The 17511-nt window shown below is 41.2% G+C and overlaps 2 protein-coding genes across 4 annotated transcripts in view; one reads left to right on the top strand and one right to left on the bottom strand.

Moving 5' to 3' along the window:
- The window catches only part of RB195_001017 (uncharacterized protein), a gene marked incomplete at both ends in the record, with an annotated part of 29161 nt that extends 27421 nt beyond the window's left edge, over positions 1-1740 (top strand). For both annotated transcript variants that reach the window (XM_064197602.1, XM_064197600.1), the window contains 2 exons: positions 1463-1586; positions 1655-1740. In XM_064197602.1, coding sequence (XP_064053481.1) covers positions 1463-1586; positions 1655-1740 — 210 coding nt within the window. The remainder of the gene's footprint in view (positions 1-1462; positions 1587-1654) is intronic.
- A 2803-nt stretch (positions 1741-4543) lies between these two features.
- RB195_001016 (uncharacterized protein) lies at positions 4544-17329 on the bottom strand (the record flags this gene model as incomplete). Of its 2 annotated transcripts, XM_064197599.1 has the most annotated exons (11): positions 4544-4657; positions 4700-4773; positions 4830-5015; positions 5112-5199; positions 6348-6423; positions 6479-6637; positions 7557-7663; positions 7825-7930; positions 11316-11416; positions 13144-13244; positions 14248-14257. In XM_064197599.1, the coding sequence occupies 11 exons, from the start codon at positions 14255-14257 to the stop codon at positions 4544-4546; spliced, it is 1122 nt and encodes a 373-aa protein (XP_064053480.1). The 2 variants fall into 2 exon arrangements, with proteins under 2 accessions (XP_064053480.1, XP_064053479.1); XM_064197598.1 differs by lacking the exon at positions 14248-14257 and adding an exon at positions 17272-17329 and having other exon boundaries at positions 4544-4773.
- Positions 17330-17511: the final 182 nt, after the last annotated feature.

Below are 17511 nucleotides of genomic sequence, written 5' to 3'. Positions count from 1 at the left end.
GGGATTCGCTGCCATTGTCGTCGTCTTTCCATTTATTGAGAGTCTATGAAAAAAAAAAAACAACTCGCGTATCTATTTGGGAGTCACTGCCGGTCGGACCCCCTGTTTCTCCTGTGTTAGGATTTACTTGAAAACCATTGCCACGGTTGGGCTAAAACTCTGCAATCGAGTAAAATTGAAACGATCTTGGCTGAAAAAAGAACATTCTGTTCGCGAACGACTCTGCAGAGTTTCTTTCGAGAGAGAAACCTGTAAATTCTTTTCGTCGGTAGCCGATCGCCGATAAAAATGTGCACCTCAGCATTATACGTGCTAAGTACACTAAATTTCGTATGAATCACCGTTTACTTAGTAGTTACTTTATGATAATTTCCAAAAGCCCAAAATGAATTTTTTCTCGAAAAATTAGAGTTTCTTGTAGAATGTCCACCGAAGACACCCAGTGAGAACATTGTAACACAACAGAAACGAATATGTTTTCTAGTTTATTAGTGTTACGAATCATCCGTATATCTGATTCTGATACTGAAAAATAAGTGAAAATAAGGAAATTCTTCTTCAAAGTTTCGATGAACATCTAGCGAAATGCAATTTTTGGATTTCACTCGTAACAAAATTTGGCGTATCTGATCGTTTTTAAACAGCAATCATCTCGTTGTTCAGCAGTAATACTGGCACCAACGGATCATCCTTCGGTCGTTTTGAAGGACTTAGTGGGTTCGGTTGTTGTAACTTCAGTACATATAATGTTATTAGAGACCAATTGCAGTTTTCCTAATAATGTAAAATCGATAAGACTTCTCCTCAGAGAATGAAGGAACTCTCTACCATGCCTGGGTATTACAAATTGTTGGATTTATTGCCAGTGTTTGAAAAAGTGAGATTTCTATTCTTCTTCAAACCCTTGTAAGGATTTTTGAAGGTGGGTGACTGATAATGCGAACGATTACAGAATTTATGAAAAGGATCATAGCTCAAGGTTCTGCTTCTCATACGAAAGAAACGGTTTAAATGGATTACCCCACGAATCTGAGGTGATACGGTTTTCAGGTGGAGTATTCGTATACGAGGTAGTAGATTATGGAGAGAATGGTGATCCCGTCCATTTCTTCCTAATTTCCGTTAAAAAAAAACGGCCCGGACGATACAGCTTCGAGCGATCCGGCGCGCTACTTCCTACAAAGACTTCGATTGGAGCACGCCAGCCTTGTGCGCGCCCCGCATCTTGCGGACCGTTTTTTTAACGGCAATTAGGAAGAAATGGACGGAATCACCCCCCTCTCCATAATCTACGACCCCGTACAGGAGCTCTCCACCTGAAATCCGTACCACTTTAGATTCTTGGGGTGATGCCTTTAAAATTGGGTCAATACATTTGAAAAATATACATACCTAGACAAACATGTAACGTTATGATTGAAACAAAAATATTTGATAGCTTTCGAATTTTTGCGTATTTCAGGCCTACTCTCAAATCGCTGACCAACTACGATCGGTAGTGCGATGGAAAGGTGTTTTGTGCTCATTCCCAAAGAATGCCGCTGTCCTACAGTACACATTAGTTTGCGCTTTGTATGGAGAGCGAGGTTCGTTAATTCCTTGGATAACTGTTCCACGAAATAAATCCATTTACAAGTTTCTTCTTGGATTGTAGAATCGATGCTTGCCTCCTTCGAATGTGAACCTGCAGAAAGTGCCGCCGAAAGGGAGCAACTGAAGAAGTTGAAAGTACGGCAGTGATATTTCCCAGTTTTTTTTTCCAACATAGTGTTGCGTAGAATACTTTGTACTTATTAGTTCCTATGCTCGTTTCCATCCTTTTTCTCATTTTTGTGCCAAATCTTACTTTTTTAAAAATATTTTTGTCACCTAGTCTTATTGCTTTACACAAATGGGTTTTATTTTGTATGTGTTCCAACCATTTTCTTGCATATTCGATTGAACGGATTCTAAAAGAAAATTTATAAAGAGATAAATATCGCGGATTTCTTTTCGATTCTGTACTGCACAGGACAAAGAGGATACAGAGTAAACGTAGAGAGTCTTAAACAATAATTTCAAAATAGACGGAAGCAAACTTTAAATTTTAACAAAAATATACAAGAAAAATGAAGGAGTTTCGGTATATTGCTTAGCCAACAGCATTCGGGTGATGAATGAGGATTTGCTTAACCTGCCGGCTCTTTTAGTTCATTGTTATGGACCTGGCATTTTTTTGTTTATCAAGGACCGATTATTACGGTAACACAACCGTTGATGTACTTGCGAGTCTATGAAGCCCGCTCCTGTTTTATTTCATCTTTTTTTATTTTTGGTCACCACGTCCGAGAATGGAATGGTTACTTATTCCACCTGATCTCCTTTTCAATCGAATAAATCAAGCGCAGCATTCGTTCTTTATGTATTATGTTCATGGAGCGTTAGAAATTCCTATTATTTTTTGTCCTCTGATAGACGCATCTCTTTCGCGACCACATCTAAGATCAAATTTTACGAAGCACTACCTACAGTCACTACCTATACCCAGGGTGGTGTGGCACTTGACGGGATAAACGTAGCATTGTTCCAGTCATCCTCTATTTAGGTTTCTGAAGACGGCGAAAAAGCCGAAACGTCAGGCAAATAAAGGTTCCATCTAAAAACCTCGCAGGCACACTATAGCAAAACACTACGTACAGTAAAATTGTTGGTCCTCTTTTTCGTCTATTCCTTCACAACTCGCAATATTTCAACTGATCTACGTTCTGCATTTTTGGCTTCCTTAATTTAATTAAATTTTTCATCGTAAGGAAGTAAATTCCGGATGTAATCTGATTTTTTACTTATGATGTTTTATTTGGTGTCTTATTTTTTGTCTTAGAAGAGTAGATTTTTTTTAATATTTGAACCATGGATTTACACTTAGAGTTCTGCTGTATACGTTGTAGTTTTGTGTTTGATTTTTCCCTTTTGAATAATTTCAGCGATGCGGGGATCACTTGGCTGTCAAATGAGGTATATGATGGGCTGGCTACACAGAGGCCTAGATGAGTACAGCTAGCTATGGGGGTGGACGAGCTCGAGTGAAAAATTTGAATGATACAGAACTGTGCGGCACCAACATCGTTTAAAATGCCCCGTTCTCTTGAAAAAGTCGATCTATTTGACATTTATAAATATTTTCTAGAAAAGACGAAAGTATTAGTTTTATAGAACCAGAAGAAGAAATTTAACATTTGATTTTAATTATTTGGAAGAATTTTGCGGTGCGATGATGATCTCTAGGAAATTTTGAAAGTAAGGAACTGTTCTTTAATTTGAAAAAGTGGCAGAGACGATGCTCTGTTCGATGATCATATACGGACCTTCAAAGATAACGATAAATATTGAGAAACAGAAAATTTGCAATTTAAACTGCGAAAAACTAAAAATCTTGGGTAGCTTAAAGACATCACCCCACGAATCAGGGATGGAGCGGATTTCAGTTGGGTTATGCCTATGCGGGGTCGTAGATTATGGGGGAGGGTGATCCTGTTCACTTCTTCCTAACTGCAGTAAAAAACGGCTCGGAAGATGCGGCTTCGGCGCGCTACTTTCTACGACGAGTTCGATTGGAGCGCGCCAGTCTTTTTCACGCCGCGTATCTTCCGGCCCGTTTTTTACGGGAATTAGGAAGAAATGGACGGATTCACCGTCTTCTTCATAACTTACGACCCCGTACAATCACAACCCACCTGAAAGTTGGACCACCCCAGATTCGTGCAGTGATGCCTGACAAAGCCCAGATGTTGCACAAAAAATAGTTTCTCTGCAGAATCCACGGGACAAAACCATTTTTAACCACTGATCTTTGTCGCTTCCGTGGCTGAAGTATGGTACTTCAGTCGAAACTTTGTCTCCAATATTTTGAAAATATATCTGTAAGATATATTTTCAAAATATCGGAGACATATGAAGACTACATATGAAGATTACGTATGTGAAACTACAGTTCTAGTTTTTAATCTTTTCAAGCAATATATTCACTTCGAAAATCCTGTACACTTTTGCTGCAATTATCTCGGACTCAACCTCAGTAATGTGTAGCCGTAAGTACTTTTTCATAAACTGTTTTAGTTGCCAATTTCAACATTTCTAGTTGAACGTTCCAATCGATGAATTCATATCAGTGGATCGATTGATGGTTATGCCAAGGAACAAAATTGAGGTAAGCTCTGAAAAAAAGCGGTTCCGCGTCTTTTTTCATCTTCTGTCGAGGAATTATCGATTTTGATATTGTATGACAATTTCCTGAGATCATGCGTGTATGACGCAAGGACACTAACTAATGATAGGCTAGGAAGAACTGCACGACTATCGAAGATAGCCATTTGTTTATCTAGGTGCCGAACTCTAGAAAAAAGGTTTGTCGTATCCAGAAAAAGTTAAGGTAGTGACCAAGACACATGTAAAGTTATCAGGGCTTAAGTTTATTGTAGTTAAGCTAGATCGAGTTGAGATAATGTAAACGGATAATATGTTTCCGAATTTTCAACGGATTAATGTGATTTCTCTTGCTTATTGTTCACTGCGCCTTCGGATTTGTTTCAGCCGCTTTGGGATTTGTTTCGGTACCCTTCGGATTTGTTTCAGCAACCTTCGGGTTTGTTTCGGAAGCCTTCGGATTTGTTTCGGCAGCCTTCGGATTTGTTTCGGAAGGCTTCGGATTTGTTTCGGCAGCCTTGGGATTCGCTTCAGTAGCCTTCGGATTTGTTTCGGCAGCCTTTGGATTTGTTTCAGGGATCTGCGGAGTGGCTGTAATTGATGGTTATGTATATTATTGGTATATGTTTAAAGACTATACAAAATACCTGTCCTTGATGTAGCACATGGTTCCCAATCGTACGGATGTTCGGATAGTGCATTAGAATCGAGAGCATCACGAAGTAGACCACGTAAAATAGCATAATTAGGTTTATCATAATATCTTAGTGAGTCAATGTAAAACATCATATGGATGTATTCCTTTGGACAACCGGCAAACAACTCCTTTATTCCTAAATATCTCAGGACGTGAAATGTAAGAAAATTATGCAGAATCCATTAAAGCTGTTGTGACTTTCAAAATGAGGTTTCCCATATGAAACACATACCACTCGTTCGTGATTTCTCCTTAGCATTACAAATAGCTACAGTATCCTCAAGGCTCTTCCATGGCAGCTCTCCTGATGTCAATTCAATCTGAGATACGTTCCTTCAAAACAATGTTTTTCGGAGCCTTCCTGTACCCCACGTAAATGGCTGCATGCCAAGCTTAAATCAGTTCGTAAACATTTATTTAGGATCTTTAAAGAGAAAAAGTATTCGGCTAACTGGAATCTTCACCTTCAAACAAATTTTATCGGTAAATGGAAATGAAACGAGGGAGAAGCAGTACCATCTCGACTGAGCGTAGGGATGAAGTAGCCCTGTTCATGATCTTAGGATTCGAGAATCTACTTGAAAAGTCAACGGAGTTGAAATTTGAGTAAACTGCTCAGGGCTAGTAGATTTGTCCGCGAACGAAGAAAGAAGACAAACCGTTTATCAACTCGTATATAAGAGCACATCCATAAGCAACTATCCTATTATACTCGGGTTAAAACAACATGAAACACGGTGCATTTGCGTACGCGTTCGATGGTGGCAGCAGTTGGAACCGAGTTGGGATCATCGTAACCTGCAGCGATGGGTGGTGACAGAAATGGTTCTAGTATAACCGCTATGCCCCACCTCACCACTTCGAAAAAAGCCGCGTACGTAATTGCACTGTGCTTCATGTCGTTTTGACTCTACTATACCTTTATCATCTAACGTATCCCTTTGATCGCATCCTTTGATCGGTGTATATTTGTGTTGCCATTTTGTTCCATGTACACTGTTGCAATTGTTGGATCCATCTTACCACATTATTTTATTAATGCAATAGTGACGAACCATGTACTACCACTTGTGTGCCACATAACACAGGTTCTGAGGGTTCTACAGGAACACAGAGAAGGGGACATGAAGGATGAGAAGAGAATGAGAATTTAGACCCAAAGATCCCGAAGAGGATGTCTCTGGTGGAAGGAATCGAGACCATGACTACGCGGGACCGGTAAGACAGAGCCGGTATCTGGTGGGTTGGCCAGCGCAAGCATCTAAGGATCTCCGGGCAATCGTGTCTAGGTCTTATCCATCGATGCTCGCCGCTCCTAATCGTAGCGGACCAGTGGCGTTTACAGTTTTTTCTGCCTTCATAGAACGGCGAAGAGGTAATGAATTTGACAGAAGTCCTCTGTCAAATAGAGTGGCATTTTAATTGGACGCAGAAGGCTAGCAGTTGGTGCAGCGCTTCTTGAACATACTTGCTGATACAGCCAGCTTTCGAGGTCGTCTTTTCTTGCCATCTCTCTCGATATGTGGCAGCTTATAGCAGCGTATCTGAAGTAAAAAATTCAACACTCAATTTCTCCGAAGATGGAAAGAATCGTCAAACCTTTGCGTCCCACGAAACCCAGACGCCCACCGTGGTCGTCTCACAGCATTGTCGCTGTCAACATAACGGCGACACATTCCAAAGTCCAGCAAATAGATACGTCGGACATCGTCTACGCAAATGCAGAAGTTTGCCGGCTTGAGATCACGATGCAGATAACTAGGTTTATATTCTTTTCATGTGTGTGTAATAAACACGCGACAGTTGCAGTGAGCAATAAAAAAAGGGGAGTGGGGAAGGAAGGGAAGGAAGAGGAAGGAGAAAAAGCGAGGAAAGTGATGTTGAAGTACTGAAAAATAAGAATGTTAAGTGCGAGAAAATTCAATAATGGAGAAAGAAGTAACTGGGGATCTATGGCTGAAAATCTATAGGGTACGAGCAGTAGGACTTCAGAATTTTGGAGAATCGTGGGATTATTTTAGCGGCTCAATCCAAAATGCAGGGTTCTTCAAATACTTTCGTGGTTACCAAATTTTCTTCTAATCGCAGTTATTGCTACTGGATCCTTTGAATTTGTAGTTGTCATTACTATTACCTCTAATGCGATTTTTTTAAAATTACTCCAACAAATCTCTGCGACTGAGACTAATTTACTTGAAATTGATGTATTTGCGTGTTTAGGTCGTTCCAAAATTGCTCGTTATTCCATTCTTTTCTTTACATAACGTAATTAACCAGCTAAGCAAACTATTTCGGTCCTCTTCAGGTCAGATTTGATCCCGAAAGTCCAATAAGACGTAAAAAAACTACTGTAGTATTAATACTATTGGAACTGTCAGAGTCTCTAGTACTTTGAATCATATCTAACAATCTAATCACAGATGTGTTCAGAGAATACCAATTTAGGACCACAAAGTGAACTATTTAATTTCCCGAATTAGCAAAATTTCGGAGATACTGGTATTGGTACAAGTGCAGCTGATAAAAGCATAAGAATAAGTGCAGGAATAAGTTTTTTTGAAGGCATAGAATTGAAGATAAGACCAGAAAAAAAGTTATGAGGAAGATTAAATTTTTATGATGCTACACACCCTATAACGTCATAGCAACAATGACACATCCAATCGAATATTCATACCCAACATTATGCAGTTCTTGAATAGCTTCTAAACATTGTATTCCAACGGAAATTGCACATCCCATTGTGAACGAATTTTCTTTTAATTTGTTGTTTTTTCGTAAATCCTAAGAAGGTGTTAATATAAAAGTGGAACGGATGTGTTGACGTCAACACCTCAATGAGGTCAAAAAGTGGTGTTGGACACATGTGTTTTGCAAGAAATTTCTTATATGAAGTGCCTAGCTTGTGTTTATCTGACCGAATCAGTTTCCAGAAACACACTCACCATTAGTGACGCTCCGACGAGCGTCATTATTATAAAGTTGTATCCAAGAGCTCTGCCAGAATCAAGTATGTCGCAGCAATGAGTGGCACGTGCTTTCTTAAGTGCTCTGAATTCAACAGTATCATTTATCATCGAAATCAGAGACATTTTGACGAAATGTTCCCCATTCAATTAGGTGTCTCTTAATATTTTTGTTGATTAGAGAAGATTGTCATATTTCCGTTGTTTTTAAAGTATCCTTATGCAAAACTATTCACCGTGTTATGTGCGGACGTTGTTAGGGCAAATCAGTGTATTTAGCTCTGTAGTCGACTTTCGTAGTCTTTCAGGTAGTCGTAGTTTCTTGACTCATTGACTCGTGCATTCATTAATGGGTTTCGGCAATTCACATGCGCAAATTTGCGAGAACATAATGGAATATGGGGTGACTAACAACATACGCTTGTTCTGGACTAAACGCCTTAAACCCTAAGATTTCGACTTCGACGGTACGCAACGCTCTCTGTGAACTACTCGCATTGGGAAAAGAAGGCTGCACTATAGCATTTAGTACTCAAACAGAAGGAAATAGTGAGCAGATTTAACTGAATAGTAACGATGTTGAAATAACAGGAAGAAATACACTAGACTACCAAAGAACGAGTGAATGTACAAAAACAGCTGGGTAATTTTGGGATGAGAGAGGAAGGAATCTATGGTAACAACCATACGTTCCGTCACGCTGAACTGCGAACACTGTCGAGTGAACTCGAACAAGCCGTCCCGTCCAGGCTTTTAAGATATCGCTGTGTGCCACTTGCAGCGGTGCAGGAAACACACAAAAAAGATCGGCCCGTCATCAGTATCAGAGACTAACTATTTACTGCGGTAATGCTGATAGAAGGAAAGTAGTAGGCTGTAAATAGCTATGGGGAACGAGTGCAGCAACCTGGAATTTGGCTCAACGTCGTCTAGATGCGCCTTTGTATTCACTTACAGAAACCTGTGAGGACAACAATAGCGCTACCTTCTATGATGGACTCAGCGGAGACCACTAGATAATACCATTTTCGAATAAAATCGCGTCGGATAACGACGACCGTCCGATGAACCTATGTGAACAGACGGCCTTATTATCGCTACCGTGTTTGAGAGGAACGCCATCAGCTCACGTGGCATAGGTCAACAATTCTGACGTCTGAAGAACAGCACAAGTGGAAGATGACAACTCTCACACTCCAGCTCGAGTACGTTCTAACGAGATCATTTTTCAGTTAAATATCCGAAAATTCAGAGCTGACCACCATTCCTCCCATTGTTCTCAGTTTCGAGATACGGTTCCACAGACGGAAGTCAGGATTCCTCTCAACCGATAATCGGCATTGCGATGCTGAAAGAAGAAGTTGCAGAACGAAGAATGGCAATGTATGTCTATTCATGTTGGAGTACGCACCAGGATGAAGCTGCACGATGCAGATTCCTGAACAAAGCGCATCCAGAACGCTGCAAGGGAAAGGCTTCCGGTTCTAATATTGGAGAGGAGGTTTGCCCCTTTGCTAAACGTGGAAGTACAAGCACATCTATTGGCTTCCGAATTACAATGCCAGGTGATCTTGTGAGAGTGATCGAAACCTAGCAGAGGTATTTGAAGCCAATGCAAATAGCCTTTCATGTTTTTGACGCCGTTTCCAACTCCCCTCATTGGTACCGCCTTAACGCGCTCTGCCCTGATGGATTACTAGGTAAGTTTGTTCGCCATCTTGATGACATGAATCCCCGAACAACTGCTGCAGTTCAAACCCTAGTCGGATGTACAATACCGTTTAAAGTGGCAATTAGAGCAAAACAAGAAGCAGCAGCAGGACTCTTCCTTCTTCCTCTTCAACTTCAGCATTGATGTCATTATGGGAAGAACAGTCGATCAGTTTCCTGCCGACATTGTTTTAGCACCACCAGGGTGTCCCTTGACTGTTGTCAAGTACAACGACGACTTTGTTATATTCGCGGAAAACAGCACGAAAATTCATCATGTTCTTAAATTTTTTCAAAGCTTGTTGCAACTAGCTTTGAAACTAGCTAGAGTTTCGTCTATACCCTGAGACGTGGAACAGATGTGGATCGTTTTGAGACATCGAGCGAGAATCAGGGTGGTCAGACAACTTACTCGTCGATGAGTTCTGTCCTTTGGGCTGCATGCTGAAGAACAATGACAGCTAAGAGAAAGACGTTCGACAAAAATGCGCTAAGACCATTTCTGCTTTTAACTCCCTCAAAAAATGTCTGTAGTCGTCCCCTATCGCCAATGCAGGCTGTGAGTCAACCTATCCGCTCATTCCCATCTACGTTGATGGAGAGACTTGATTAGACAGAAAGGAAGCGGCCTAAACGACTGCTTGGCTACTTTTGGCCTAATATATGCTACAAAGAAAATCTTTGCTCGAAAATTGATGTGGTATACCTATGATGACATGTGAAAGGTATCAACACTTTGCAACGCCATCGGAAGTAGCTACAGAAAATCGTTTTCGCTTCTTTGATCATGTACCGAGGAGATCAGCGGATTGCGTTCGTCAACGACTTCTGAGAAATTTGCCGGATTCAACCTTGAAAAAACCAGCTGACCGAAAACGGAAGTCCTGAATTGAGGTGATGAAAGAGGATTTGAAGACACTTTGCGTAGGTGGGCAGTTCAAGAGCCGTAAGGTTTCGCAGGACATGGAGTAGCGACGAATGAATTGATTCTGTGCAAGATCTCGCAGAAGATCGAGAAGTTTGGGCAGAACTGTTCAGGGACGACTCAGCTCAGCGAAGATGAGGGCAATCACGTCAGGAGATAATATCAGCCCCTGATTACGTCAATTAAATCATGTATTAATTGTAAAGGAAAAAGAAAAAAAAAACCTATACTTCAACTAATATTTTGAAATTGTAGCGGTATTAAAGGGGTGTAGGTTCTGAAGTTCAGGTTTGAATATTCCTCAAATGCACCACTTACGCATTAAGGAGAAGAACTATAAAGTCGCCATTCCATCAATGCTTAAATTTACTTTCACTTCTCCCCTTAATTTCAAAAAAAAAAGAAAAATGGGTGTTAAAAGAAATGCAAGTTTAATATCAGAGGAAATATAACCATTTTTACTTTCCATGGATAAGGCAAGCGAAGGGTACTGCACAAGAAGTTTGATAGCTGGCTTTAGCCGGACGTCATGCTTGGACAAAAAACGAATACTTTACGAATACAATGAGGCCTCAAGTTTAAAATGAGTAATTAGTAGTTTAAACTATTTTCATCTTTAACCTCAATTGACTTCAGTTCTAATTTACCATCAGAGAACGACTGTTGAAGTCGAACATCCCGAAAAATGCATTCTTGCATAGTTTATGGATTTCCAGATTTGGATTTTCTCGAATGAACACTTTATTCTAATTTTAAACATTTCAACTCTCGATTGTAATTAACATGGGAAACTTTGGAAATAGCCCATTAAACTCTTGAAAATTAGAGCACTTACCGTAAAACAACAACTTCCATTTTCAATACTTTGGTGGGTGCATTTACTCTTTCCGTCTTTAAAGCGTAGCTAGCATGTGTTGAAGATGTTGTGTCGCTGACCTGCAATCTCATCATAACTTTTATCTGGCTCATTTTTTTAGGGAGTTTTAGAAGGAAGTTCTTTTAGGAAGGCACGATCTAGAAAAGCCAGTCGAAATGTACGAGAAATAAAATTTTGTCCAAATTTCACAATAATTCGCACAAACCCCTTAGTGAATTCCGAGTACAATTTGCGATGTACATAAGGCGGCATACCACCAATTTGACGATGTTGGGATCTCTCCAGAAATAGTTTTTAAGGTGTAATTTACGAGCATGAGCATGAGTTTACGCCGAATTTTCTTAATCGTCTTTGAAACGGCGTGAGAAACGGTTTTACTGACCGTTCATTCCTACCAGAGACGTCAGAACGCGCAATTTTTGTACACGCGCCACATCCGCGAGCTGGAATGTAAGGGTCAAGTTTCCCACAGCGGCCTATTGAATTAAAAACAATGAATAGGTTGCTGAGGAATTTTGTGCATGTATAAGGGTGGCGTTGTAACATGTCTAGTAGGAAAGGGCATTTGCGATGCTTTGTTACGATTAAGGAGAAGCGAACGTAATCGTGCTCATTTGCCTAGCCAACCCAATTTTTTTAAAGGCATCACCCCACGAATCTGAGGTGGTGCAGATTTCAGGTGGAGTATTCGTATACAGGATGGGAGACTACGGAGAGGGGGTGATTCTGTCCATTTCTTCCTAATTGCTGTTAAAAACGGCCCGGAAGATGCGGCTTCATTCGTTTTGGCGCACCATTTTGTATAAGAGGTTCGATTGGAGCGCGCCAGTCCTGTGCGGCGCCGCATCTTCCGGGCCGTTTTTTACGGCAATTAGCAAGAAATGGACAAAATTACCTCCCTCTCCGTAGTCTCCCATCCCATATACGAATACTCCACCTGAAATCTGCACCACCTCAGATTCGTGGGGTGATGCCTTTAAAAAGATATTCTAACATTGTTAATTTTGAGGTATGGTGGATAAGATAAAATGTATGTACTTTGTTATGTCAGCGTTTCAACTATTTTTCGGACCGGCTTCATAACATATGGTCGCTTCACGGTTGAACTCCGGATGCCATAATGGGTACATGTGAACTGTTACTGTAGGATTCTCAGGGCTTCAGCGAGAACCCCAGGCACTTAAAACATTCAGGCGAGATGTTTTTGTAGTATGACGTTTGACGTCAGGTCTCATTATCTGTTAAGTTCTGAACTAGATTCCTTATTATTTTAAGGACTAACGCGAATGGCGAACCACTGCATCAGAGTCAGATCAAACATCACTTCAACAATTATAATGGCGATTTACACTGATGGAACTTTGATTATAGTAGGGTTAAATCGACATGAAGTTTTTGAAAGCGGCCGCGCTCGAAGCGGCGCGGTGGAGATAGCGGTTGGAGTAGAGGTGGGACCATCGCGAACTATAGCATTGAACGGCGGTAGCCGATTCGGGCGCAGCGGAACTGCACAGTGCTTCATGTTGTTCTGAATCTACTGCACCGCTGCCGTCACACCTCCCCTCCATTTGATTTCTGAAAATATTGATAATCAACTCATTAAAATTACGGTCCCATAGAAATTTAGTTCTTTTTATTTACACTTGTAATTTCATCCTTTTGAAAGTAGACAAGATGTGCGCCCACTGTCTTCCCAGAATGTGGTGGTCGCACATGACAGCAATCTAAGCTCCGAAATCGAACTTCCTTTTTTCGTTACCTGTAAAAATCCAAAAGAGTCTCTCACCTTATATACAGCTCCAAAACCACCTTCCCCGATTTTTTGCTCTATCTTCCAGTTCGCTATTATATCATTAATCTGAAGTGTTTGTAGTCCGGGAACGGTTGCTGCAAAATTTTTCTAATTAGTTATGGTTAGGTGTGTTGTTAATTAGTCAGATTTGTTGCTTCCTGTGTAGAAAAATGCAAAACAGATAAGCTTTTTTACGACTAACTCTATAACACTGTACATCTTAAAGGCATCACCCCAGTCATCGGAAATCCATATCACCCCGCGAGTCGGGGGTGGTGTGGATTTCCGATAGCTAGTGACTACACGGGGTCGCGGATTGCAGAAACGGGTGGGATAATGCTTATTTCTTCCTTATCTCCGTACTTCGTTCCATCGAGCATTCCGGAAACTCTGTTTTCTACCACGAGTTCTATTTTAGCGGTCACCCTTGTGCACGCGCTGCATCTTTCAGGCCGTTTTTTTACGGAAATGAGGAAGAAATGAGCGGTACTTCCCGTTTCTGCAATCTACGACTAGGAATAGCCATCAGCCATCGGAAATCCATACCATTCCAGGTTTGAGGGGTAATGCCTTTAAAGGCCCGGAAGATACAACTTTGAGTGTTCCGGCGCGCTATTTTCTACAACGAGTTCGATCGGAGCGCGCCAGCCTTGTGCATGCACCGCATCTTCCGAGCCGATTTTTACGGCTATTAGGAAGATAGGAAGAAATGGACGGAATTACCCTCCTCTCAATAATCTACGACTCCGTATAGGAACTCTCCACCTGAAATCCGCCCCCCCCCCCCCTCCATTCGTGGGGTAATGTCTTTAACTCTGTAGACGCACCAGTATATTTTATGCATTTATGAATGTATAAAATAACTGGGACCCAGAGAAATAGACCCCCTACGAAGCGCTGCCGCTTCAACAGTAACGACTTTATATTTCGTAAATAATATATTTATATTCGTAAATAATAATTTAATAATCTAATGTGGGCAGCGTGGCGACGCTGTCCTAGTTTTATCTGATGTACATTCGCTGCAATCGCTGTCGCGAACACTTCAGTTTAGCGCGAGCTTTACTCTTATTACCGCTGGTAGATATAAAGACATACGTGCTGCCATTAAAGGTTCAACCTCCGTGAGTATGCGAAAGATGGAATAATGCAAATGAACTAGACTTGTTTATTGATGACTGCACACTTCGTAATTTGTTATCACACTAATAGTATATTGCGAGTGCATTAAAAACTCTGAGAACGTTCGCCCGGTGGTGCAGTTGAAAAAACTTCCGGTCGGTGCATTTAGCTCAGGAGAAGATTTTTTGTCCAGTCTGAAATTTAAGAATGTTGTAGAAAGCTGCTTTTCTTAGAGAAAGTGATGTATTAAAATGTCTATTCGTAGAATTGTGGGTGTAGTGTAGCGGTTAGAGGTCCCGCTTCCTGCACGATTGATATTAGGGTCGTATCCGCCCTAGTGCTCACCAAGCCTTTCACCTCTCCGGGGTCGATAAATTAGTACCAGACTTGTCTGGGAGGATAAAAACACTGACTCGACACATCGGTTAGTCATCGCAAGTCATTGTATTGGCCAGATACACGTTCGTAAACCTCAGACGATTCCGAATTGAAGTGAACGTGGGGGCGCATCCCAGGCTGACTGATTAACGCCAGACACTTTACTTTTCCAACTTTATTCATAGAGTTCTCGAGAAAACAAGCGTGCTCATTGTAGAGAAACCATCCGCAGTGGACGAACCGGCCTTTTCCCTGGTCAGTCAACAGTTGACAAGGTGTCATTGTCGGTAAAGCGATCGAAATGTGGCGGCAGTATTTGAAGCCTATGCAGATATCTTTCGTGGACATCGAAGTCGCTTCCGACTCTTCTCATTGATCCCGTCTTTTGAGTGCTCCGATGCGTGGATTCCTGGAAAACATTCCAAGAATGGTGTAAGTGGAAACCGGAGTAAATCAAGGGACCAAGACACAAAGGTTGCGGCAACTTTCCCGTGCAATTTTGCCGTCAGTGATATCATGCGGAAAACAGTTGAGCAGTGTCTCGTTGATGTTGCTTTTGCACCACAGTAATTTTTGCTTCAAGCAACGCGAACTCGCACTATGCTGTGAACCTTGTATCGGAGATAGATGCAGCGTTTAGTCTGCGACTTTGCTCTGATAATTCAAGCAGATGTGGGTATCCTCGACATCCCCAACGGAAATCATGGTGGAAGGACAACTTATTGGACTCGTGGGAAAGTTTTGTATTTGCGCTATATGCTGAAAATCGACTGCAGCTACAAGAAAGATGCTCAGCAAAAACGAGCTCAGTCAATTCGGCATTCAACGCCTTGCCTAAGTGCCTGTAGTGGATAGTCAAACCGCCGCAAATCTATCTATAAGCAATTTGCTCTATTATGGTGCACGAATCCTAGACCTAGGGGTCACCGTCAACGATATTGGAGAAGCTTGATTGTATTCAGCGAAAACTGTTTGGATGACTGTTATTCTAGTTTTGGCGAATGGTATACCATAACGAAGAACTTTATGCAAAATTTGATAAGGCGTATTGACGGATAACAGCTGTAAAACATCAACATCTTGCCCCAATCACAGAAAACCAGAAGTAGTCACACAAAACAGGAGAAAGCAGAAGTAGCCACAGAGAACTCCCTTCGCTTTTTGGTTACGTTATAAGGGAACCATCTCATTTTTTTTGTCTAAACTATCGTGAGTTTGCTCGCGGACTTAAACTAGAAAAGGCTTCTTTGTCGTAAAAGGATGTTTTCAAAGGAGGAGGTAAAAGGAGATCTGAGGACACTTGGTGTTCAGACGTACTTCAGTAAAGAAGTACAGTTTCGCAGACTATGGAATAGTAACAGATAGATTGATTCTATTCGATTCTAGATCGAACAGGATGGGCTCGCGACGTTTCAGGACGACACACTCCGAGGAAGATGCGGATGGCTCCGTTAGTACGTAACATCTGCTTGTCGTGTACCAATACAGCACCCCAGTGAGTTAGTTCATTCCGCACCAAGGACAAATATTAGGATACACTGCAGTTCGTCACCTTGACGTGGTAGGTCGTGAAGCAGCTACCTTCGATTCCTTTAATTCGGTTTTAATAAGAAGTATGTATATCCAGAGACGGTTTTTACTTTTGCGATTATGTTTGAAGGGAAGCAATCATTTGCCTATATATTGAGTGGGATGGTCTGCTATAAACAAAAGAGATCCTTGCACTCCGCACTGTCCACAACCTCTACCCGCACTGGATCGAGTCAGCTTTTTGTTCTATCTCATACACCTGTTTCCTTGACAATCTGTTAGAACTCATCTTCATCTTTATCCGTAATTGTAATCGCTTTCTTTAGTAGGTACCTCTTTCCAAGTAAAATGATTCCCACAGCCCTCCTAGTATAAAGTGGATAAAGGATAAAGTGCCTGGTGTTAATGAATCTGCTTGGGATGCGCCACAAAGTTCTTTTCAATTCAGAATTGTTTGAGGTTTACGAACGTAGCTGGTCTATATAATGACTTACGGGGGACTATGCCCTATGACTAGCTATGTCTCAAGTCAGTGTTTTTTTATCCTCCCAGACAAATGTAGTACCAATTTATCGACGCCTAACCAACTGCGTTACACCCGCCCATCTCATAACATAATTCAGATAAACAGAAAAATAGCAGTGATGACGAAAAATGATCTGGGGAGTGAATGCTACTGCATCTCATAAATATCATGTTGTACAAACTGCTTTGCAAATTATGGCAATGCTTAGAGGCAGTATTTTGACGTGATGCGGAAACCAAAGCTTGGAGTTCGGATTTTGTAATACGGAAACCTTCCTAATCGCCCTGAAATAAGCCTCGCAAACGTTCTTTTTGTCCTTTTCCTACAAAATCAGCTGCAACAGTCCTCCCTTATACAAGCGCCGCATCTATTTGCGAGGGGTCGGAAACCAGTGAGGTCTCCTATCTAAACTATTCAAGTAGAACTGTGGAACAGGCAGCTTAGAGAAGCGAAGCGTCAGCAAGGTGGCACGTTCTCATGTACTGGTAGAAAAAAACGCTGTTTCCACGCCGTATCTACGACGACTAGAGGAAGATGAGCTCTGCTAGTTTCCATTATCTACAAACCAAACTCTGGACTTTCGATGTGGTTTCCGCACCACATCAAAATCGTGATACGTTGCATTTAATATAAAAAGACTTTTATTGGATGTTAATTCCATGAATTGGAATGAGAAATAGTTTGCAGCAGTTTTTTCCAACTGAAAAATGCGCATTAAAATGAAACAAATTGGCAAAACATCCCATATTTTTCAATAAAGAATTTGTCGTTCTCCACAAATCTTAGGTTCCAATTTATTAACCCCG

This window comes from Necator americanus, chromosome IV, assembly GCF_031761385.1.
Source record: "Necator americanus strain Aroian chromosome IV, whole genome shotgun sequence".
Taxonomy (NCBI): Eukaryota; Metazoa; Nematoda; class Chromadorea; order Rhabditida; family Ancylostomatidae; genus Necator; species Necator americanus.
This window is presented reverse-complemented; position numbering and strand designations above follow the sequence as displayed.